Genomic DNA, 20,515 nt, shown 5'->3' with positions numbered 1-20,515 from the left:
AAGGTGTGGTTATCTGTTGGGGGAAAAATTATCAGTATTTTAACCAATTGCAAATGCAGTACAAAACTACTAACATTTAAATATACAAATACCATTGGCCCAGAGACCACATGTACCGATTTCCAGGGCCAGCATTTAGCTGGAGGGAATCTTTCAGTAGTAACCTGGTACTAGTTTAAAGTTGTCTCTTGCTGTTCTCAGTTTTTACTGTAGAATCAATACTTAAGGAGAATGATGTCAAGCATTTTTGTTGCGCCCTGCCGTTGAAGTTTTTGGGTATGATCATTGTTGTAATATTGGTTTTGAGAATGTGCTGATGTTGGTTCATTTATCGTGCTAGTGGATTTGGAGGATTTTCCAGAGATATCTGTGATATTTCTGCATTGCTTTGAAGATTCACCAAGTTGCCCATGTTTTCAATGTAGACAGAAAGGTGAGGATCACTGCTACTGGGTAGATCATAGTTTTGGCTGTCAGACAAGTTTTTTCCACAGTAACAAGTTGGTGAATTTTGTTATTGACATCTGCCTCTGCTGGAGGTTCTTTCAGAGATGGAAATTGTCCTCATTGCGCAGTACCTCATTGAGGAACTTTTGGGACCGTAAGCAGGGGAGGGGAACCAGTGTTCAGCAGTGATGGCAGGTTAATGAGAGATCTTAGTATGTTTATTATGCAATTCATGTGATTTTGGAGGAAGATTTGGCAATAACTTGGGCCTGGAACATTTGAGTGTATACATGTGCAAGTGTTGTTTGTACTTTGTAACTTCTTTAATTTGTTGTGATCTTTGTGTTGTTGGAAGACAGCCAAGGTTGAGCAATTCCCTGCTGCTCCTATAGATTAACTCCACCCTAGTTTATTAGTGGTCAGATGAAACGTTGCAGACAGAAGGATTAAGACGAAGCTTGTTGCTATGAGGTGTCCTTGCATGAATCCAGTCTTTGTCGATCTGTTGATGAGGGTCATTGTTTGTATATCATGAAGTAGATGGAAGATGGTAACATATTTTTGAGTATAGCCACATTTGGGAGTAGCTCTTTGGTCATTGGGTAAAAGGTGGAGGAGGATTCATGTAATCACTTTCCTTGTGGCAGAGAGCATGAAGCCTCCTCTGTAATTAACACAATCAGATTTATCTTCCAAGTTAAAGATGGTCCTTGGGTATGTTCTGCTCTTCCTTGTTGATTGAGACGAATACAGACCAGAAGTATGTTGTGCAATATTTTGGTACTTCAGCAAGAGTTTCATGTACTTCAAAGGCCCTTTTCAGTTTCCTACTGGCAAATCCCAATTCCTGTTTATGTGATCATTGATGCCAGGCAGACATTCTCTGAAGAGTATTGATGATGGCTGGGATCACCTGTTTTGTTAAGATACTGAAGGAGGCAATGACAAGCCATTTCTATAGAAAACTGTGCCAAGAACAATCATGGCTTTGGTAAGACCACAATCGACAATATCATACGACATGGCGCACAACAAATGGACGAAATAGACTGGAAAAAGTAGCAAACTTGTGACAGGTTGTGGAATGGAATCAAGGGTCTATCAAGTGTGAGTTGAGGAGGTGATTGAGATGTTCCTTTGAACAAGTGCTGATGACCTAACTCTCCTTGATAACACATCCTGCTTTCTTGAGTCATAGGGTTGGTCATTGGTTGGTTGGGCTGAGATGGTCTTGATTGGATGAAAGATCCAATGGATCCAAAGAACATAACACACATTGGATCCTTCATCCAATCAAAGTTTATATGCAAGATGTTCTGCACTTTTTCCACCAACCAACTTTTTTTTAGGTTGCAGTTTTCTGTAAGATCACAGTGCTTCAGTTAGTTGTAAATCTTTTATTGTCCTTAACAGGTGTGGTGATGCCTCCAATCCAAGAACTCCTTAATTTATTACCTCTTGGCCATTCTCGTCAAAGCAATCTTATTTATTAGAAAAGAAATGCAGTATCTCTTGACGGATGCTAATTATTTTCAGTTACTTGCCGGCTGGTGCTGTTGTGGCATCCGCACTGGACTTTGAGGCGTGTGGTCCCGGGTTGGAATCCTTGCATACTTTCCACCTGTGCTGGGTTGAGTGTCATAATCTTTTCTTTTAGATGGTCCTTTACGATCCAAGATAACATGCATTCATTCACTCCATTTCTAGGGACTCAAAGGTGACGACAAAGCCAACACCACATGTTATGCAAGAACTTGACAGTGCAGATTGGTGGGTAGTTGGGAGATGATTCCTCATTTACACTTTGAGACTTCTGGATACTCCTAACACAAGGTTCTTAGTGCATACCTTAGTTGACTTCTGACATCATACACATACGTTCAGATGCTCTTCATAGACTTCAGTTCAGCATTCAACACAATCATCCCTCAGAAACTGATTGGAAAGCTGAGCCTACTGGACCTCAACACCTCCCTCTGCAACTGAATCCTAGACTTCCTGACTGGGAGACCTCAGTCAGTCCAGATCGGGAGCAGCATCTCCAACACCATCACCCTGAACACAGGGGCTCCCCAGGGCTGCATGCTCAGTCCACTGCTGTTCCCTCTGCTGACCCACGACTGTGCTGCAACACACAGCTCGAACCATATCATCAAGTTCGCCGATGACACGACTGTGGTGGGTCTCATCAGCAAGAATGACGAGTCAGCATACAGAGAGGAGGTGCAGCGGCTAACGGACTGGTGCAGAGCCAACAACCTGTCTCTTAATGTGAACAAAACAAAAGAGATGGTTGTTGACTTCAGGAGGGCACGGAGCGACCACTCCCCGCTGAACATCGACGGCTCCTCGGTAGAGATCGTAAAGAGCACCAAATTTCTTGGTGTTCACTTGACGGAGAATCTCACCTGGTCCCTCAATACCAGCTCCATAGCAAAGAAAGCCCAGCAGCGTCTCTACTTTCTGCGAAGGCTGAGGAAAGCCCATCTCCCACCCCCATCCTCATCACATTCTACAGGGGTTGTATTGAGAGCATCCTGAGCAGCTGCATCACTGCCTCGTTCGGAAATTGCACCATCTCGGATCGCAAGGCCCTGCAGCGGATAGTGAGGTCAGCTGAGAAGATCATCTGGGTCTCTCTTCCTGCCATTACGGACATTTACACTACACACTGCATCTGAAAAGGAAACAGCATTATGAAGGACCCCGTGCACCCTCATACAATCTCTTCTCCCTCCTGCCGTCTGGGAAAAGGCTCTGAAGCATTTGGGCTCTCACAACCAGACTATGTAACAGTTTCTTCCCCCAAGCTATCGGACTACTCAATACCTGAAGCCTGGACTGACACCTTGCCCTATTGTCCTGTTTATTATTTATTGTAATGCCTGCACTGTTTTTGTGCACTTTATGTAGTCCAGTGTAGGTCTGTAGTCTAGTGTAGCTTTCTCTGTTTTTTTTTACATAGTTCAGTCTAGTTTTTGTACTGTGTCATGTAACACTGTGGTCCTGAAAAACGTCTCATTTTTACTATGTACTGTATCAGCAGTTATGGTCAAAATGACAATAAGTATGACTTGACTTGATACATGCTCTCTAGTATTTGACTAGTGTATTCTACCCTGTGGGGGAAAAAATTCTGTAAGTCTACTTTATGACTCATAATTTTATAAACCTCTATTAGTTCTCCCCTTTGCTTCTGATGTTCCAGAAAAAATTGATCACAGGCTGTCCAACCTTTTCTTGTAGTTCATACCTTTTAATCTAGATGGCATTCTGATAAACCTTCTGTATCCTTTACAAATCCAGCTGCAAAAATGTTAACAATCAATGCAGCCAGTTGTACTGTAATATGATTCCGATATTGATTGAGAAATATAATAAGGTGACCGGATTTGCACACTATACTCCAGGTTTGATCTGCAGGCAACACGATACCCTTGTGCAACACACAAAATGCTGGAGGAACTCAGCAGGTCTTATGGAAATAAGTAAACAGTCTACATTTTGTGTCAAACCCCTTTTTCAGGACTACCATTCAACACAGAGTATATACTGAATGTGTCAACCAATGAAGCCAAGCATGCTGCCTTTATCACCCTTTTCATGTGGCCACTTTCAGGGAGCCATGAACATAGATTCCAACATCCCTCTATATATCTCTGCTGTAAAGGGTCCAGCCATCAACTATATTTTCCCCTATATTTAACCTAAAAAGTGCAACAAATCATACTTACTCTAATTAAATCTGGATGAATATCTCTGTTTGTTCCGATTTTAGAAGAATGCTCCAGAATCTCTCTCAATTAATGGAATCGAGGGCTATCACAAAGTGAAAAGGGAACATGTTTAACATTTGTTGTTGTTCCCTGCATTTCTCGTGTAGGTGTGCGATGAAGTTCGAGAATTCAGAGACACTTTAGTGTTAAATCATTGTAATCATATTCAACTTACTGTACTCCAATTTGATTCAACTACTGATTAAGAAATAATGTAGATTTAATGCTTTTTGCGTGAATGCACTCTGAGATCATAATTACATTTGATTGTAAACAATTTGGTGATTGAATTAATTTGTTTTTGGTAAAATAATTGTATAAAATAGCAACAGTATTGGAGCACAGCTTTAAAATATTATTTTGGAACAAGAATCATTTAAAAAGTTCTGTAAATTTTGTTGCACTTTCATTTGTCTTCTCATTTGTGTGGAGTGATATTGAGCCAGATTCGATACCCCAGTCATTCAGAGTTATCCCAGTTATCCAGAGATTCTGACTTAGAAGTTAATGACTTATAAAGTCACTCTAACTTCAAATACATTTAAATTAATAATAAACAACATATTAAAAAACACCTTTAAGCTTCTTGAAATTAATTCAAAACTACAGATCGCTCTAACTTCAGATAGATTAAAAAATTAATAAACAATATAGAAAAACACATAAAAATATGCCTTAAATTACTTGAAATTAATTCCAAACAAAAAATAAAATGAAAAAATAGTAAAGTGCCACAGGAATTTTTCTAACAATGTCAGCAGTTCTGTTCAAATCGGTGGAGTTGTGCAGACTTCACCATTGATGGCTGAAGTAACCATGAGGTGCAAAGCAAAGAACATTTAGCCACGTGGGTCAAACTTGACAGTGTCCTGCATCCAGATTCATTAGACTAGATGAACTCTGATGCGCTTGCATCAGATATGCAATCAACCTCTACTTCTGTGTTTTAATGTAGAAGTATTGATGTTGCTTTTGACCTGCAAGAAGGACTTTGCACTTGGTTCTTTGTGGAACCACATGCCAAAATTTAAATGTTTCAGCCTATTTTATTCCTGATCCACTCAGCAAAAATGTTTAAGCAACATTTAATGAGATCAATCTGTTTGTAGTCCTGAAAGCTTTAAACTAGTTCTGATTCATTCTACTTCCGAAGAAAGACTGACATAAGGCGGACTAATTCAGCATCACTTATTCAGCTGCTGACTATCATTGTATTTTGTGGCTGTTGACTGAATGGATTTTATGCTGTTTTGATAAATACCATTATGGTGAAAACAATTGCAGTTCATCTCATTGAGAACCTTACATTTTGTATTGAGTGCTACTTTCAAAAACCTGCCAGTAAAGGGTGGTGCCATCTCCTGGTGGACATTGTATATTGCGTGGCTGAAGAATTAGATTGTATATTAGTTCCATTTATAGGAGAACTGAAACATATCTGAAAGGAATCTGTATATGCTTAAAATATGCTGTCTCTTAAATGAGATGAGAGTGTTGCTGACAAAACCATTTATTGCCCATCTGTAATTACAGTTGAGTTAAAGATGGTTGGCTTTTGCTTCGAACAGCTGTACTGCTGTTGGATCAAGACTTGCAGGATTTAGACCTCACAAGAATAAAGATACATATTACATCTATCAGTACCAGATAATTTAGTTAAGTAGTTATGTGGTAGTGTGCTGTAACCAGAAAGATTTGTGCGATTAATTACAAAGATCGGTATGTAATAGCAGTGACAGTGTTTCTGAAGTTTTGTAAGCAACATATTGTACAGATAACTGAATTAAAAGGTAATATGTTGGATGTTTCACTTTGATTTCCATGTATTTCTCTCTCTGCCGTGCTTTGCATTATCTTCGGAATCATTAAAAATTACCATCTCTCTAAGAATATTTTTTAAAGTGAAAAAGCAAATAAACAATACAAAAATAAGAGCAAACTAGTGAGAGGGTGTTTATAGGTTCATAGACTTTTCAGAAATCTGATATGAGAGTGGTGGAAGCTGTTCTTAAAAAAAATTGAGTGTGTGTCTTCATGCTTCTTTACTTTCTCCCTGTTGGTGGCAATGAGAAGAAGGCATGTCCCGAATTGTGAGAGTCATTTATGATGGATGCCGCCGCTTTAAGACATTGCCTTTTGAAAATGTCCTTGATGGTGGGGAAGCTCATATTCATAATAAAGCTGGCTAAGTTTACAATCCTGTGCAGCCTTTTCTGATCTGGTACAATGGCACCATCATACCATTTAATGATACAGCCAGTTAGAATGCTCTTGTAATACATCTGTAGAAATTTGCTATGGTCTTTTCTGACATGCCAAATCTCCACTATTTCCTAATGAAATATAGCCACTGGCATGCCTTCTGTGTAATTGAATTAATACATTGGGCTCAGGATAGATTTTGACACCCAGGAATTTGAAACTGCTGACACATTGAGAAATGAACTGTATTCTCCTGAATTCCTCTTTGTGATGTCAACAGTCAGTTCCTTGGTCTTGCTGACATTGAGTGCAAGATTGTTGTTGTAACACCACTAGTCTTTCTCACTCCTGTAAGCCTCCTGGTCACCTACTGAGTTTTTGCCAGCAACAACTGTGTTATCAGCAAACTTTTAGATGACATTGGATCTGTGCCAAGCTACAGTCATGAGTGCAGAGAGAGTAGAGCACTGAGCTAAACGTGCATCCTTGTGGTGTGCCTGCCTTGATTGTCAGCAAGGAGGGGATGTTGGTTACTGATCCGCACTGACTAATATGATGTGGAAGACAAGGATCCCACAGAGGGAGGTACAGAGAACAAGCTTAAAAAAAACTCCATAGTCGTGCCATTGTTTTGTTTTCATCAAATAGCTCTGATGAACTAGATTCCAAAAAGTGGATTAAGGCAGTGCAGACAAGCATCCCAACACAATTAAATTAATACAGCTGGTGTGCAAAATGCATGAACATTGTGAAATAATAGTCCACAGCTCATTAATAAGTACCAGCATGTATCTACATGCCCTGAACTTAATTGTTTTATTTGCTGCTTCCAGATACATTCAACTAGGTGATAATCCTGAAGCATTTTTTTAACATATTTGTCCTGAAGTCTTGATTTATAAATGAGTGGTGCTTCACTAAGATGTTTATACAAAAGACATTTTTTGGTGAACTGTTGAAGATGCATTAAACAGTGACTAGTTAGATATTAAAATAGTAAATACAGCACTTGTTTTACTGTTGTGGAGATGTATTTTTATCAAATACACTTAAATGCTCCGGACTTCATATGGTTTGACACACAATAATGAACATGGATTCTCAGTATCATGGAACAGTGTTCATTTGGAAAATGGTGCTAATTTGGCTAAGATTCACTGAGAATGGCGATATGTGAGAAATAATGGATCATGAGCTTGCTATAATTCAACTCATTTGACCTTTCCAGAGCTTCCCTTTTCATATAACCGGGGTCCTGTAATCACATTGAAATTAATGGGGTATTGAATCCTCGAACAGGTCTAGCCTTGGGAAATGTCAGCAAGGTAGAATTTTGCTGTTAAACTCTATATGGAATTTAACAATAGAACATATTGCCAGAAATAGCACCACTTGACGAGCAATAAATTTAAGTTTTCTGTATTTGAAATTGCATGCATGTTCTGGATTACAGCCATTTAAATGGTTAAATGCAGCCTAGTCATTAGAAACTACTTGCATTTGCTAGAGAGATTTAGCTTGTGTTTGATGCAAACCTGCTGGCTAGGTTCATTTATTCAATCTACATTGACCAAAACAAATAAGTACAACTAATCATGTTCAATGATATTGAGACTCCCTGTCTAAGTGTTAAAGTGAAACCATTTGCAGCTTTATTCAGCCAGAAATGCCGCCGGTCTGTCTGTCTGAGCTCTCTCCTTTAGCTTCCAATTTTACAGCAAGCTATCCTCAGCCAATTTTTGGACATTACAGATTTCCTGGGTGTAGAAAATGTAGGTGATTCTGTTAGCACCAGTAGGATTCCACTAATAGTGATATTTCACTTTGCAAAGTTTGTTTTGTTCGACTTGGTACTATCTGGCCAGAGAAGAATGTGGTTTTACAGTAGCACCAGCTTCAAGAATGCTGAAACACCTCAGGAGGCACACTCAAAGGCCAGTCGTGCAGCTGTTCCATGTTGCTTGGATTATTTCTCTTCTGTAAGGTTATTCTCTTCCATTCCCCAACACCCACCTCACCAGGTTTCAAAGTTCATCTATTAATGTATATATAATGTATTTAATGTATATACTATATACAACCTTAATATTCATCTCCTTCTGGGCAGCCACAAAACAAAGAAACCCAACATATCCATTTTAAAAAAAACAGTTGTACACCCAACGTGCAGAAAAGAAATCACAAACCATACAAACAATAAAAATAAGTAAATGCTATTCCGAACTGAAGTTCATGGAAGTGAGTCCACAGCCATGAAGCCTGTCACAGCCAGTCCAAGTTGCAGGCTGCATCCTCAGTTCAGTGCAGAGAGGAGTAGACCTCTTTGAGCACCAACACCAATGAACACCACCCTGCCACTCTCCTCCAGCCCTGATACCCTGAGCATTTCAATCTGGGCTGGCACTTAAATTGGCTAAACAGCAGAATGTTTCAGCGGGAATGTTGCCCAGGAATGAGATGTCACCAGAAAACAGGACAAATCCAATTAACAAGAATAAGTATGCCAGCGGCTATATTTCATTGAGTTTGAGGAGATTTGGTATGTCACCAGATAGACCGTAGAGATCATTGTGACAGGTTGCATCACTGTCCACTATGGAGTCGACAATGTGCAGGATCGATAAAAGCTGTAGTCATTGTAGACTTACCCAGCTCTTTTTCTAGCCTCCCCAACATCGGGAACATCTTCAAAAGACAATGCCGTAAGAAGATGGCATCAAACTTGAAGGACCCTCATCCAAAATATGTCCTGTTCTCATTATTATCTCATTACAGGAGCCTTAAAACACAGACTATTCTGAGCCTCTTGTCCTTAATTCTAGGTACACATACAACCCCAGAAAAAATGTTACATGTTCCAATTGGATTACTTCTAGCACTTCCAATATTTAGAGAGTACAAAACCAGTTTGTTGATAAGAAATAGAAGCATTATATTGAATGTAATAACCACAGCTTTGAATTGACAACTCTCCCTCCCCCCCGCCACCCTCTCTATCAACTTTTCCAGGCAGGCTCGCCAGAAAAACACAATCCTTGCAAGTACTCTATCAGATGTTTTAAGAAGTTTCAAGTTTCATTGAGATGATCTCCCATTCTTTTGGATCCAGAGAGTAGGGGATGGGAGCCCCAGTTGTCTAACTGCCCATGCTGAGGCACCTTATCCCAGAAATTAGTGCATTGTACCTTTTGTTGCATCCTTTTGGGAACTGTCAATATATTCCCTTTAGCTGGGAGACCAAACCGGAGCTGAATCTCCCAGCTGCTGTTTACAGTGGGAATAATTCCTGCCTTTGTCTCTTTGTGCCTAAAAATGACTTTTTTTAAAAAAACAGCTTAGTGGTAAGCACCTGGATAGGCTGATTTGAGGACTAGTTTCAGAACATATCAAAAATTATTATTGTAAATAATAAAAAACTTCAAACTATTAATACCAAAGAAAAGTGAAAGCTGTTTTTGACAGTACAGTATTTGTATCAGAAGAATGGGAGACCCTACTAGCTTCTGTAGTATTCAGGACTTCCTCAAGGAGCTATGCCTCAAAAAGATGGCATCCATCATTAAAGACCCCCATTGCCCAGGATTAGCTTCTTCCCCTCTGCCATGGATTTCTGAATGGGTATTGAACCCATGAACACTATCTCACTACCTTTTTTTGCACTACTTATTTAACTATTTAATATGTATATACTAATTGTAATTCAAGTTTTTTCACTATTTTAATACATTGTACTGCTGTAAAGACAACAAATTTCATGACATATTAAATCTGATTCTGATGAGCTTCTAAATAGAAGTTCAAAAGTTTTTTTAGTTTTAAAGATGTGAAGAAGGCTGTTGCTTAAAAAAAACAGTGTTTAAAGTTGGGCATTCAGGAGTATAGAGTCGATTCGCTTTATTAAAGCTAGAATGTTATTATGGATGTCAACATTTTGTGTGACTTGTAGACTTCATTTCTATTAAAATGAAAATTGTTTTTTTTCTTATGGCTGATGATGATATGCTTGTATCCACAGATGTATTTTTATTTATAAAGTGACCATTTTTAGTATTTTGAACTGACTTTATTTCTTGCATCCTTCACATACATGAGTAAAAATCTTTGCTATGTCTCTGTCTAAATGTACATTGTGCAATTTATAGTAATTTATAATAAATAGTATGTACAACAGGACAATCAATATAACATAGAAATACAATTGTATCAGCGTGAATTAATCAGTCTGATGACCTGGTGGAAGAAGCAGTCCCGGAACCTGTTGGTCCTGGCTTTAATGCTGCGGTACTATTTCTTGGATGGTAGCAGCTGGAACAGTTTGTGGTTGGGGTGATTCAGATCCCCAATGATCCTCTTGGGCCCTTTTTATGCATATTAAAAATATATAACTCAAGCGACAAGATTTAGCATTTACTTCCTACAGTTCTATTTTCTTTTTTTAATTAAAAAATGTTAGTGGAGTATTTGTCTGTGATATGGTGCAGCAGTTAAAATCCTATTTACGACTATAGGTTCAGATCTAGGCAGAGAGCAGGTTTAACCATCATTTTTGACAAGCTTGCCACTATTTTGATAGGGTCCAATGAAGTTAATGTGACATCTATCCTTTTCATGGAAGATCTCTGTATATTTCACAGCAATGCTGGATAAGCAAGTTGTCATTGCCACTTATCCCCATAGCTTGCTGATGTCATCGTAAATGTACTCAACTGGATGCAGGTGTTTGTTTCAGTGAAATTTGAATAGATGTTAAATGATTGTATTAAAAAGGTGGCCATCGCCTAGCAGCAGTCAATTTAACACCCTCTCTATCAGCTACGTAGAGAATTGACTACAGTTATGAGTCTAAATTGCTGTCATTTAAATCATTTTTTCTATGGTTTAGACTGGGCAATGGCATATATTTAAGATAAACTGATTGAATGTTATATAGTTTATGTTTGAAAATAATTTGTTGAATTTGCAAGTATATCTAATGAAAGCCATTATATGGGTTGTTCATATTTGTGTCACAGAAACTTCCCTATTCACAAGATCACAAAACAAAAGAGCAGAAGCAGGCCATTCGGCCCTTGCTGACCATTAGGTTCCCATCTATACTATGCCTATTTCCCTGAATTTGGCCATGGGTTTCAGTGCCTTGGTGATTTAAGTGGATATGTCTTAAATGGCTTGAAGATCTCTCTTTCAACCATTCTCCCAAGCAGAAAGTTCCTTTATTTCCCCTGAAGCACATTAATTATGTAAGGACTTGCATACTAGCGTACAGCAACAATAAACTAAATCAGTTGAAGGACACCCTTGTTTCAAAATATAAAATGGTGACCTTTATATGCTGCATTTTTATTGAGTCCTCTTAGAATGTAATCATGCATGCAGTAGTTACTGCAGCAAAGGATTAAGAGAAAATCTTCTCAGTACATTGCACTTTTAATAGCAATAAATTGTAGATTTGGAGTAATTTAACCCATATTTGACATACATTCAGTTGAAGACTAGTTTTCTTATGTGGGCAGTTTGTATTTGTGATGATAGGAATTACTATGTGGTTAAATATGAAAAGACACCAATGATCCTTTGATGTTGGCAAATGCAAACCTTAAGATAATTTGGCTGCATAATTAAACTTACAAGAATTATTGTCTGATTATTTCAAATGTTTTTAAATTTACTTTTGTCTTAATTATTATAAATGCACTTCTGATGTGTTGAGCAACACTGAGATGATGCCATTATTTGTATATAACTTTTCTTTCATTGTGCAATATATAGTATGCTGTAGTTCCTTATTAAATTGTTAACTGCAGATCTCAGAGCATTAATCTAAGTCATATCAACATACTTGTCATGATTCACCTGTTTTTTTAAATTAAAACCATTAGTTGTATTGATTAACTTAAATTCTTCACACTCAGCTAATTTATATTTTGAAGTCTATTTAACAGCTATTTACATTAATTTACTGTAAGCCAGAACAGCTGTTTATAACAATTATCTGCCACCAAAGTTAACTGTAACAAATAAGTGGAACTGAAGTTACAATAATATAAATTATGAATATTGCAACTTTTTTAATGTTTAGGTTGGCTGGAGCACTGCTCGTGATTATTACACATTTCTGTGGTCTCAAGTACCAGAAAATTATGCAGAAGGAATTTCATATACTCGTCATGTCGTCTTCCAAGGTAAGCCAGATTAGCTTTTCTTTATCAGAAATCAAAGTTAATCCAAAATATTACTGGTGTATACCTGCAGAATAATTTCTGAACGTACTGGTGTCCCCCCCTGTTTTACAAATGTTCGCTTTAAGCCACTTGGCTTTTACAAAAGACCTACATCAGTAACCTGTTTTCACATTACAAAGAGGATTTTTGCTTTTTCGGAAATTCTTCCCATATAAATTACTGGTTCTTCGCTTTACACCATTTCGGCTTAAGGAAGGTTTCATAGGAACACTCTACCTTTGTAAAGTGGGGGGGGGGGACACCTGTATTGCGAAAATTTGAAATCAATATGGAAAGTATTTATTTTTATACTGACTCGGGTGGAAGCTGTTGGGTCCTCTGGTAGCGATCTCCCATTCCCCTCATTTCCCTATACTCGTGTCTTGTGCAGGCCCACCTCGTTTTAATTCTCCTTTTGCTATTAACCTATACCAAAAGGTATGTTGCAGCTGCCAGCTAACCATTCAACAATTCTTTGGGATGTGGGAAGAAGCCTAACTACTCAGAGGAATTGTGCACATTATGGAAAGAACTTGTAAATTCCACAATCAGTATTGAAACTGGGCCAATAGAGTTTGAAGGAGGCAACACAAAATGTGTTGGTGTACAGTCTGTTGAAATAGCTCAGACGTCATTTATCATCTGTGAAGATGAACTTCCATCACCAGTGTCAGCAGTGATTTATAGCATGAAATTAATGAGATTAATTGTATAAAATTACGTAGGTTGCCTCAGTTTTTGTAAAGTTACTTTAAATTTGAGAATGATATCTATTAAAAAGCAACATTGAAATCTTTTAACAGGCTATTACCTTCCAAATGATGATGGAGAGTTTTATCAGTTCTGCTACGTAACACATAAAGGAGAAATCCGAGGAGCAAGTACCCCTTTCCAGTTCCGTGTGCCGTCTCCCACAGATGACCTACTTACCATGGAAGATGACACAAGCTCTGACATGCTTGTGGTGACAACAAAAACAAACTTTCTTGAGGTAGGATATCTTCAAATTTAATTTTTTTTTGCTAAATTTTCAAAGATTTAGTTCCTAGTTGTTTTGGTTCAGTGAGTCCAGCTGAAAGAAGTCAAGTTGCCCAAGACAAATTTTAGCATTATTGGTTTAAACAGAGGAAAATGTGATTAATTTCTTTGATTGAATTGCTGCCTGAAGACTTGTGCTGCCAAATGGGTGAAGACCAGATCAAGTTGAAAGGCCTTGAGGCTAAATGACTAGAAAATCTGCCTCATAGACATTCAACTGTGAATTTTATATTGGATGATGCCACAATAATATGGCAGAATCATTCACAACAAGATATATATAAAAAAAATGACAAATTTACATTGAATGTCATGTGTTCTTTCTTTTGATAAGCCTATCATTATTTGATCATTTCTAATGCAATGTGGCTTTTCTAATCTAAGCTCATCATTAACTATCTAAGGTTTTGGTAGCTGCAAGAAAACTTGAGGTTTATTTGAGCAAGCCTCTGTGACCTTTTGGTTCCAGTTTGGTCAGAATCCTCAACTAGTGCAAGAAGTTTTACAATAGGTTTGTGAAAGTTGATGAAAAGTGAAAGGCAACATGAAAGTGGATGAGACACTGCCTTCGAGAAAGGCTAGAGAGTGGTAGTCGACCTTCACTAATTTGACTACCTGTCATCCAGTTCCTTTGAAAATCCAGCACTGATTTCAAATTTTCTGCGCAACTGTAATTTCAAATTTCCCAGGCCACCGTACCAATCTGCTGCGCATTGTTTTGGTTGCGCAAGCTCTGTTCACATGTTGGCGCACTCTTATAAGCTCAGACAGGCGATTCCTGCTTGTTTTCCTGCATTTATTAATATAATTTGCATGAGGCACGGCCACCTGGCACCTGCCCATCTCACTCGCCAGTGGCGGGAGAACTGGCATGCGCTGGGTCAGTCCGCCTTCTTGCCCGCCTGCTGGCAGTTGCGCACTGCCCTCCAGCGTCGCCCAGCTGGCGCTCTGTTCTCTTCTGCCTATGACCTCAGATCAGACAACCCGCTGAGGTTAAGCATGTTACTAAGCAGAGGAAAAGAAAATAACAAGGATTCTCTCAGTAACTGCGAGTGTAGAGGAAAGAGCCCAGCGCCGAATCCCTGGCCGCCTAGTGGTTGTGTAAAATGTGGCGTATAGAAGACCTCCTTTCTCCAACTTCTGCTCACCCAGATGTGCTGCCACCAACATCAACATTTTTTTGAAGAAACTGTTGTGCCAGTTTCAGCACCAGTTCCTGATGCTTCACTCATTTTTCAAGATGAAGATGTTGATGATCCTGACAACCCCACACTTGCAGATATGTAACTTTGCCTGAAGGTATAATAAGCATCTCACTTTAGAAGTGGAAGTGCTCAGCTGTTCTGTATAAGTTATTTCCTGTACATTTACCTGTACCCTTTATTTTATCTGTGCCTGTACAGTATTTTACTCCATTAAAATTTCACTTGCTACTCATTTAATATTTCTATTTCATTATTATCTAACTTGAACTGATTTACATGATATTTTAAAGGTAAGATGAGGCGGTTAGCTATTGTTTAATGTGATCCTTCTGTAATTCGGCATTTTCACTAATCTGGCACTCCTCGGGTCCCAATGGTGCCGGATTATTGAAGGTCGACTTGTAATTGGTGGTTGCCTCTTTTGACTGTCAGCCTGTAACTAGTGGTGTGCTGCAGCAATCAATCAACACTGGTTCTTTTGTTGTTTGTCATCTATATCAACATTCCAGATGATAATGCAGTAAACTGGATTATCAAATTTGTGGATGACATGAAGATTGGAGGCATAGTGGATATCGAGGAAAAGCTCTCTGGACAGGGGATCTGGACAGCTAGACAAATGGGTTGAAAAATTGCTGATGGAATTTTATACTGACAAGTGTGAGCTGTTGCACTTTAAGAGACCACACCAGGGTAGGACTTAACACGGTGAATGGTGGGGCACTGAGGAGTGCGGTAGGATGGGGATCTGGGAATTCAGATCCATAATTCTTGAAAGTCATGTCACAGGTAGGTAGGATTGTAAAGAGAGCTTTTGGAACATTAGAAACATAGAAAATAGGTGCAGGAGTAGGCCATTTGGCCCTTCGAGCCTGCACCACCATTCAGTATGATCATGGCTGATCATCCAACCCAGAACCCTGTACCTGCTTTCTCTCCATACCCCCTGATCCCTTTAGCCACAAGGGCCATATCTAACTTCCTCTTAAATATAGCCAATGAACCGGCCTCAACTGTTTCCTGTGGCAGAGAATTCTACAGATTCACCACTCTTTGCGTGAAGAAGTTTTTCCTCATCTTGGTCCTAAAAGGCTTCCCCTTTATCCTTAAACTGTGACCCCTTGTTCTGGACTTCCCCAACATCGGAAACAATCTTCCTGCATCTAGCCTGTCCAATCCCTTTAGAAGGGTGGAGTACAAAAGGAGGGGTAGTGTTGCTACAAATACATGAGGCTTTATTAAGGCACCATCCAAAGCACTGTATTCAGTTTTGTTCCATGTAAGAATGTGAATGTTTCCTTGAAACAAAGAATTACTGGAGAGGTTACGAGTTGAAATGGTTGTCACATCAGAAGAGCTTGAATAGTTCGTGCTACTACTGTTGAGTTCAGAAAAACTGAAGTGATCATTAAACTACTTGAGATTCTAATGGTGGTGGACAGAGTAGAAGCTTTTACGGTGTCTGTCATGATGGCAGAATCTGGGAGGGGTGTCATCTCTGGAAAAAGAGACTCATTTGAAACTTAAGTGAGAAGAGATTTCTCTCCAAAGGATGTAATTCTTGTGTTGGCAAGCTATAGTTTCTGATTAATTAAATAAATTCATGGCAGAGGTGGATTTCAGATTTGGAGGAATGAGGATATAAGCTAAAGGAACCGATGCTAGTTACAAACCATTGGTCTCACTGAATGGCAAGCAGGTTCAAGAGCATCATAGCCTACTCCTGCTGTGCTTTCTTAAGTACTTACACTTTAACAAGAACTCTTAGTTTGCCCTCTACGCTTTGACCTGTTTGGTATGGGTGACCTTGCCAAGAGCCAAGGCATAAACCCCTGACTCCAGCCAACTTAACTCTCTGGGTCATTGAGGCATGCAAGCCTTTCAAATCCAATAACAAGTTTGCAGTCCTCTTGGAAGAAGTCTGTTGCAGGATATTATTTTAATGTTGAAATTAAACTGGTTAACATATATTCAAAATAAATCTTTTTTTGTATATTCAGCAAAAGATTGAAATGTTGCTCAAAGAAAAAGAAGAACTATTGAAAGCTAAAACCGGACTTGAGGTGGAACTTGGGCAATCATATGAACGTATGGAAAAGTTTGATAAAGAAATTCATCATGAGAAAGAAATCTGTGACCAAATAAAAAAGGATTACAAGGTATGAAGTTAAAATAGATTTTAGGATCCTTACTGCAGTTCTCTCAGTTAGGCGTCAGTGGTTCTGCAGTAATGTAAAAGTTACATTTGTCAGAACCCATGCAGTATTGAAAATCGTGTTATTAAAAACCAGTATCAATTGGGGGGGGGCGGGAAGGAGGTTAAGGGGTGGAGTGTTTCAGAATTACAACCACAAGTTATTTTTTTTCCCTTGCAGGAGTTTCCAAAAGTAACATGCTTTTAATAGCTTGTACTGTAAATTGAAATAAAAAAGGCTCTGTAACATTATTTAATTAGGCATACTTGCTCAAGGTTAAGTAAAAGCCACTGTTCAGTTTCCAATGGCTTCTTGTGAAAGCAGCAACGTGTGTTTTCAGGAGGCAATTTCTGATTACTGTGAGCAAGTTGCATGTGAACAACTATTTTTCCAAAGCCACCTTTTTGTTAACTTGTCAAATTCCAAAGTAACTCTTAAATTGTTCTGTAGTTTCCAGTTGAAATTGCATTATAACCAATTTGGCCCTTATAATGCAAATTGTGTGTTCCTTAATCCATCAATCACTTTGGTGGTTTGGAATGTACTGTTCTCCAGAAAGCTGTTCACCTGCAAATTGTAAAGCAGAAGGGAGATTTCAGTGCAGCACATTACTTGGCTGGATAACTCTTATTGACTCTCCAGTTCATCTGAACCACTTATATCATTCAGAGAGTACCGCTGCTCCACGACATATTTTTGAAACATCATATAGCTTATGCAGCACAATTAGTAAAACAGATTATCTGGACATTATAGTTTGATGTTCTATGCTATACGTAACTTGTCATGTTTTCTGAAATAATATTGATAATTATACTTCAGAGTAATACTTTATTAATTATAAAGCATTTTGAAACATCCTGTGATTCTGAACGATGAAAAATAAGTGCAAATTTGTTCTTCTGGAATGTGATACTGTAGTCTTCACACACATTGGAAAAGCTCTTGAAATAGCCCATCCAAGAGCATGGGGAGTTGACAGAATCCATTGTTGGAATTGATAAATTTTCACATGTACTGAGATGCAGTGAAAACCTAGTTCTGCTAGCCACGAATACAAATCATTTAAAAATCTAAGTACAACCAGGTAATGCAATGGGAAAACAGTAACAGAATGCATGTTACAATTACAGAGAAATTGTAACACTGGGGGGGGGGGGGCGGTGATAAGGTGCAAGGGCTCTGGTGAGGTAGATTGTGGTCAAATGTTTACAATTAATGTACAAGAGGTCCTTTCATAATCTTATAACAGCAGGATTGAAGCTGCCTTTGGGCTTAGTGACAGGTGTTTTTAAATCTCTGTGATTTCTGACTGATGATCATTGACTATACTGGCTGCTTTTCTGAAGCAAGTAGAGAGATTGCTGGGTCTCAGGAGTTTGGCGATAACTTTTGTTTTTGAAATTATTGTATTGAAAGCAGAACAGTAGTCAATATATAGGAGTCAGATGTATGTGTTTTTGTTATCCAAATACTCCAAAGAGACGTGTAGAGCTGGGAGATAGTGTTTGCCATATACCTATATTGGCAGTAGATGAATTGCATATGGTCCAGGTTACCTGGGAGTCTGGCATTGATGTATGCCATGACCAGTCTTATGGGGCACTTCATGATGGTGAGTGTTAGTGCCATGGGGCATTCATTGGCTTTCTTAATCTACTCCCAACAGCCACCAATATACATTGATTATGACCTTCCAAAATTCCATAGATTTTGGAATTGGCCAACCAGATTGGCAAGTAGGTAAAGCAAGTAGTTTGGAAGGAAGATTATATTCCTGTATTATTGCAAGGAACTTGATGCATAAAACTGAGAAAATCTTGCTGCTGTTGTTTAGGGCTTGAGTGAGACCACACCTGAACTACTATGTACTTGGGGTAATAAAATTGTCCTCTGAGGAGAGATTAAGTAAAGTTTTCCTATAGTTGCTGGAGTTCAGAAAATGCTATGTACCTGTCATATTGATGCGAATACAAATATGTACTTGTGCATATGAGAATAAACTTGATTTGGACCGTTGACTTTGATCTTTGCAAAGGTAAATGCCAAGAGTCTCGTTCCTTGGGTTGGAGAACCTTAAATTTAACTTCTGAAATGAAAATCATCTTAATTCAGAGCCTTGTAAATATTTAGACTTCTTCACTTGGGTAGCTGTGGATTCTTAGGTCTTGAATATATTCACAGCAGAGATTGATATGGTTTGAGCCATTAAGAGATGAGGGAATAGGTTGGAAAACTGATTGAAGTACAGAATCGGTCATTGTATTGAATGGCAGAACACGTGTAAGAAAACACAAGGCACACTTCTGTTACTGTTTATTACCTTCCAGAAAGGCCAGATCACTGAATCTCAGAATGATAGCCGTCAGAGCATTCAGGCTACTGACCCCAGTAAGTGAGCTAAACCACAAAGGTAAAATGACTTTGGCTACTCTTGACATCAAGCCAGACTCAATTATATATCATTATCCAGAAACCCAATGCAAGTTAGGAAGGCAATTGTTTAATAGCTGGAAACATTCCTGACACAAAGAATAATACTTATGACTGATAAAATAGTGGTGATATACTGTATTATCATATCCTAGTTTTTGAAGTCATAACAGGAGGCCATTCAGCTTACATCGATGGCAGATTTCTTTCCTTTCTTCACTTCTTTCCTTGTTAATCTTTTCTCACACACCCATCAACTCTTCCCCAATTCAACTGTCAGTTACCTAAACAAACAGTAATTTATAGTGACCATCACCATTCCTGGCAGCACAGTGCAGGCTCCTGTGTAAATTCTGTGTGAAACCAAAATTACCAAAATCACCTCCCTTAAGCTTTCCCCATTCATCTTAAAGGTGTGACCTCTAGTATTTGACAATTCTAGACTAGCACATGCAAAATGCTGGAGGAACTCAGCAGGTCAGGCAGCATCTATGGAAATTAATAAACAGTCAATGTTTTGGGCCGAGACTCTTCAGCACCCATCTCAACCTGAAATGTTGACTGTTACTCATTTCTATAAATGCTGCCTGACCACTTGACTTCCTCCAGCATTTTGTGTGTGTGTTGCTCTGAATTTCCAGTATCTGCAAAATTTCTTGTGTTTTGACATTTCTAGCATACAATTTATTTTGTATATGCCTCCCATTATTTTGTCAGATCTCTCTCAAGTCTCCAGTGCTCCTGAGATAACAATTTGCACAGGTCCTTTAATCCAGGTGGCTATTCCTTTTTAGATTTCCTGTAGTGGGAGCAATGACCACTGAACACAATACTCAATACAGTTTTATCAAAGTTTTACACAGCTTCAACATGACTTACTGACTTTTGTATTCAATGCCCCAGCCAATTAAATCAAGCATGTCATAAGCTTTCTTTACCATCCTTTCCAGTAAGGAGCAATGGTCTTGGACCATAAGATCCCTCTACACATGCAATAC

General features: G+C 38.6%; 1 protein-coding gene across 1 annotated transcript in view; it reads left to right on the top strand.

Moving 5' to 3' along the window:
* The window catches only part of tax1bp1b (Tax1 (human T-cell leukemia virus type I) binding protein 1b), a 98,260-nt gene that overhangs the window by 16,670 nt on the left and 61,075 nt on the right, over positions 1 to 20,515 (top strand). The window contains exons 3-5 of the mRNA XM_059945057.1: positions 12,505 to 12,607; positions 13,450 to 13,637; positions 16,890 to 17,048. Coding sequence (XP_059801040.1) covers positions 12,505 to 12,607; positions 13,450 to 13,637; positions 16,890 to 17,048 — 450 coding nt within the window. The remainder of the gene's footprint in view (positions 1 to 12,504; positions 12,608 to 13,449; positions 13,638 to 16,889; positions 17,049 to 20,515) is intronic.

Source organism: Hypanus sabinus, chromosome 20 (assembly GCF_030144855.1).
Source record: "Hypanus sabinus isolate sHypSab1 chromosome 20, sHypSab1.hap1, whole genome shotgun sequence".
NCBI classification, from domain to species: Eukaryota; Metazoa; Chordata; class Chondrichthyes; order Myliobatiformes; family Dasyatidae; genus Hypanus; species Hypanus sabinus.
This window is presented reverse-complemented; position numbering and strand designations above follow the sequence as displayed.